A 5,013-nucleotide genomic window follows, 5' to 3' on the forward strand; every position below is an offset into this window, starting at 1 on the left:
CCTTAATATAAAGCGTTACCTAAGACTATTATCAATTATCAAACAGCTGGCACTTCCATTAACTAAAAGAATGCTATTCTTCCGCCACTACCAAACCCGACTTCTTGATTGGTCAAAGTTCAACCGGTTAAGCTTTAAATGTGGTTTCAGTTGTGCATAGAGTCCGAAAACTGACTTAAAAACTTGTGTAGCAGTGCGTGAATGCAAGAGTTTTTAACGTGGAGACCCGACTTTTCATTGGAAGTGGTCGCTTGAACGCGTGTTGCCGAGGCTGGTGTAAACCTAGCATAAGACAGGGTGAAACTTAGAATAGGGTGCTACAATTCCCCCATCAACCCCCCCCCCCAAAAAGCAGCAGAAAGCAGATGGATGGAATTGTATTGGTGCAGAAGAACATGAATCTTCCTGCAGCTCAACTGACCTCATGTTCTGGCTGTTTCCATGGTAACCTACAGAGGGTGAAGTCATGAATTTTATGAACATGAATTTTTCACCAGTTCAGATCTGTACAAGTTTTGTTGTGTTTTCACTCACATTCAAGATGACAAATTCCAGCTTTTTGAAGAGAAAACAAGGATTTTTGGAATGATTACAAAAAGATCTTGTCTCTACATCTGCAGCACTGAGCCTTAAAAGCGCATAAGATAAAGCAGAGTTTGTGTTTCCTGTCAGAAAAGAAGGTTTCTCTGAATTACAAACATCCTGGTGCAGAAGTACACCTAACATCTCAGCCACGCAAACACATTACTTTTTCAGTGGAAAGCCTCAGACGCAGGGAGTGTTTTCTTTGTCCTTCCATGTGTGGACCCCTCTCCCAATGTTGTTATTTTTCTCATTCTTGACCTCATATCAGAGAAAATACGCTATATTTTAAATTTGTTTTGTTCTCATGAACACATTTTCCCTCCACGAGAACTTAGTACTGAAAGGCAGCTGGGATGTCAGTAAGTTTATGGCTGAGAAGTGTGCCTCCTGAAACGTAAGTGTCATCTGCTGCTCTTCCTCTGAACACTCTGGGTTGATGCTTCTGCTCTTTAGGAGCTTTTTAAAGATGCTTCATAGGAACAATTATTACCTCTAATATTACAGCCCAGTTTGGCAGAGGCTGAATAGGATCATCAAAACGGCAGTAAAATCAGGGAATCAAAACCAGAAGACTCAGCACACAGAATATTAACCCTTCAGCCTGCAGAGACACTGATATTTAACGTGAAAATGACTCATTACAGCTGCAGTTATTCATTTTTTATGGTGGACTTCCGACCATTTTGCAGCAAAAAACTGTCTTTTAGACTGAACTGTTAAAAAAAAATCCTTTCAGGTCCAGTAGCACTATAATGTTGCCGCACAATGGACTGTAATGATGAATCAATCTTCTTTTGCTGCCATGATATCTGTGCTGTTCACTGTGATGGTTCTTGGTCATTTCGACATTATAGTAAAATAAATCTATCATGTCTCCATCCAAATGGTATCCTTTAATATCAGTTAAAATCCATTTATTTCAGTTTGAAACAATGTTATGGTGGCATGGGTTGATTCAAATAAAACTTGCCTCACACATAAATCTGGTTAAAATAATTCAGTGTGTAAGTTGATTAATCGTTACACCCCTATTGTTCAGGAAAATTTCCAACAGTCTGGTCTCAGTCAGGCAAACCACCTTTAAGTCCTTCTTCTGCATGAATGTTCTTTGAACAAAGAAAATCAAAATCAAGGTGGGCACATTTGGTCAAAAATCATGGCAAAGTTTAGAAAAGAATATTTATTTTTCTCTGAATAACTTTCAAATGGGAAAAAAGTGAGCCAAGGTATAGCATTTTAAAAAGTACTCACAAATATTTTTATTTATTTATTTATTTGCCTACCACCTCAGCTTCTTTTGTCATTTAACAAAAAAAAAAACAGAAATTGACAAAAATAAATGTTTGTTTTCCATTGAAATTGAAATCAACCCGATGCTAGTGTGTTTTATTATTATTTATATATATTGTTTATTTATCTGCGTATAGTATAATGTGCTATGTTTACTTTTAGAGGAACTGTTTTTTTTAATCCTATCATTCTGTGTTTAATGTTACTACACATAAGGATTATGGTAACGCTTCCTTTTACAGTACGGTACTTACTGGATATTTATATAGTACCTACATGGTACTTGATTGTACCTATATGCGGTATACTTGCGTTGGTACTTGTGTTTTTCCTACTTCCTACTTGCATAGTACCTACTGAGTTTTTATGAAGTATTTATGTGGTGAGTTAATAAGTCTCTTTTGGTTGTTGGTATGTATGTACTAATTTTGTGGTTCTTTATAATGTATTGCTTTTGTGTAAGAATAGAGTAGGCACACATAAAGTAACTTTTGAATGCTGCTAATTAACGTGATAAGTTTATGTGGGTTTCATGATACTTATCATGCACTTTTGGCTTTTTAAAAAGCCATTGAAGTGCTATATAAGTATGCACCATATACAATAATAAGTCAGACCAAATTTTTTGTCTTGATCTGGTTGAATGTGTTTGTCATAAACCAGAAAAAGAAAAATAATTATGGTATTTTTTTTAAAGTTGTTTAATCCACCAAGATTACTAAATCCATGAAGGAAACAACAGATGGCGTTAATATGACTTAGGATGAACTCATAGAAAATAGATTCCTATCAGCAGGAGCCTGATCTTTAAAAAAAAAAAAAAAGCAGAAGTTTTAGATCATTGTTCCTTCACTCGCAACCATTTCTGATTCAATCATGACTCGCCTGATTTCGTGTCTTCCCCCTTCCTTACAGGTCAGGAGCGGATCGGCGTGGACTCAAAGTATGAGCAGGAAGGGAAGGTCCAGTTTGTGATCGATGCCGTGTACGCCATGGCGCACGCGCTACACAACATGCAGCGGGACCTTTGTCCGGAGAACTCGGGGATCTGCCCGGACATGGAGCTCGCCGGAGGGAAGAAACTGCTCAAGTACATCCGCAGCGTCAGCTTCAACGGTGAGTGGACTGATGGCCGCGTCCTTCTGCAGCTCATAAACTGCTTTCACGGTCTGTGCAGCGCTCCAAGGCCGAGGACTCTGCTGCTGCAGATCATAAACACACAAACTCAGCCTCGTGAGAGAAGGAAACACACAAGCCAGGTTTGACTTACAGCTGTCTGAAAGCCTGCTCTCATGGGCCTTTAAAAAGAGATGATCTGTCCTCTTTCAGAGGCCATAATTAGAGCTTCACTGCCTCCACTGCTGCTCTAAAGTCCATCATTAAGTTAGTGACAGGCTGCCTGAGTTCTTCACTCACACTCCCTCCGTCCAAGCAGCGCAGCAGAAACTGCTCAAGGATGTTCATCGCTTTGCTCTGCTTTTAACTGACCAATAACAAAGGCCAGAACTGCTTTACAGATATTGGTTTTAAATGTCTATGGGTAGAATGCATGCAAGTGTTAACAGCAGTAGACATACTGCTCTCCAGCACCTTTCAGAACTTTCATCAGAGCATCGTCAGCATTCTCTACCAAAAGAAGTCTGAATGTCTATTCAAATCTGCTCAGTGAAGTTCTAAAGTTTATTATTGACAACAACTGCTGAACACAAAACCAAAGACGCACCAGAGTGAGCATGTGGATCAAAGAAAAACAGGTTGAAAGGTGCATGCAGATCACTGTGCCTTAAGCTATACGTTCACACTGCCCTCGGCAACATGCGTTCAAGCAACCATATCCAATGAAAAGTCTGCACTCCCTGGTCACTTTATCAGGTACGTCTGTCCAACTGCTCGATAACGCAAAATTCAAGTCAGCTGAACAGAAAGTCATCTACACATGGTCAAGACAATCTGCTGCACTTCAAACTGAGCAAATGGGGAAGAAAGGGGATTTGAAAATCATGTTGTTTTTTTTTTGAGTTTTTAACATCTACAAGTGGAATTATGTGTTATTAGTGACCATGTCTATCCCTTTAAGACCACAGTGTACCATCTTCTGATGGCTACTTCCAGCAGGATAAGGTACCCATGTCATAACACTGGAATCATCTCAGACTGGTTTCTTGAACATTACCCGTTACTCAGGTAGCCTTCACAGTCACTAGATCTCAACCCAATGGAGCATCTTTGGGATGTGGTGGAACTGGAGATTGGCAGCAACTCTGTGATGCTATCTTTTTAATATGGACCAAACTCTCTGAGGAATGTTTCCATCTTATTTAACCTATGCCATAAAGAATTAAGAGAGTTCTTAAGGCAAAAGAGGGCCCAACCTAGTACTAGAAGGTATACTTAATAAAGTAGCTTTTGAGCGTATGTAAACTCATGTTTCAGGCTTTCCTGTTGAAACATTTGCATTCACGCATCGCTATGCACGTTTGTACAACCATTTTCAAGTTCTACATACAAAACATTCAGCCAATGAATGCGGTTAAACATAAACGAGGTTAAATTTTGACCAATCAGCGATCCGGAATTGGCACATGGATGACATCTCCTTTAATTCACAGGAGTGCCAATCACATCCTGTTTCGCCTATTTTTTACTTGAAGCTAGGTTTTTATAATTAGTTGTTTGCAGCAAAGAAAAGGAATTTGCTATAATAATCTTCGGGTTTAATCCATGAGGCGTAGACGCAGAGATCAGCCCCACCGCTGCTTTTATCCTGTAATTAACAAAGCCTGCGAGGTGCTGATGGGAATTGAAACAGAGAATTGATCCATGAGCAGATGAATCCCTATGATCCCAGGAAAGATTTCATCAACAGCTGCAGCTGGATGTTTGTCTAAAGTTTAAAAAACATATAATTTATCCACATATTTGACAGAAGAAAAAAACATTAAAAAAAATAAGAGAATGATTTAAAAATAGTTAACTTGTTCTCTTCAGTTTTAAAACCTTTCCATGAAGGGGGTTAATCTTTAGATCAAATCCGTTTTTTCTCATTGTAGCACCTATGATTTGAAGTTAAAAGTTCATACAGCAGAAAAAAAAAATCCACATCATGCTACTCCCACCCCTGTGCCTTGAGGTTGCTAT

General features: G+C 39.0%; 1 protein-coding gene across 1 annotated transcript in view; it reads left to right on the forward strand.

Annotated features, from left to right (window-relative positions):
• The window catches only part of LOC112144627 (metabotropic glutamate receptor 7), a 224,648-nt gene that overhangs the window by 151,623 nt on the left and 68,012 nt on the right, over nucleotides 1–5,013 (forward strand). Inside the window, exon 6 of the mRNA XM_024269253.2 lies at nucleotides 2,791–2,991. Within this exon, the coding sequence (XP_024125021.1) occupies nucleotides 2,791–2,991 (201 nt within the window). The remainder of the gene's footprint in view (nucleotides 1–2,790; nucleotides 2,992–5,013) is intronic.

The sequence above is a fragment of the Oryzias melastigma genome, linkage group LG5 (assembly GCF_002922805.2).
Source record: "Oryzias melastigma strain HK-1 linkage group LG5, ASM292280v2, whole genome shotgun sequence".
In the NCBI taxonomy this organism is placed as follows: Eukaryota; Metazoa; Chordata; class Actinopteri; order Beloniformes; family Adrianichthyidae; genus Oryzias; species Oryzias melastigma.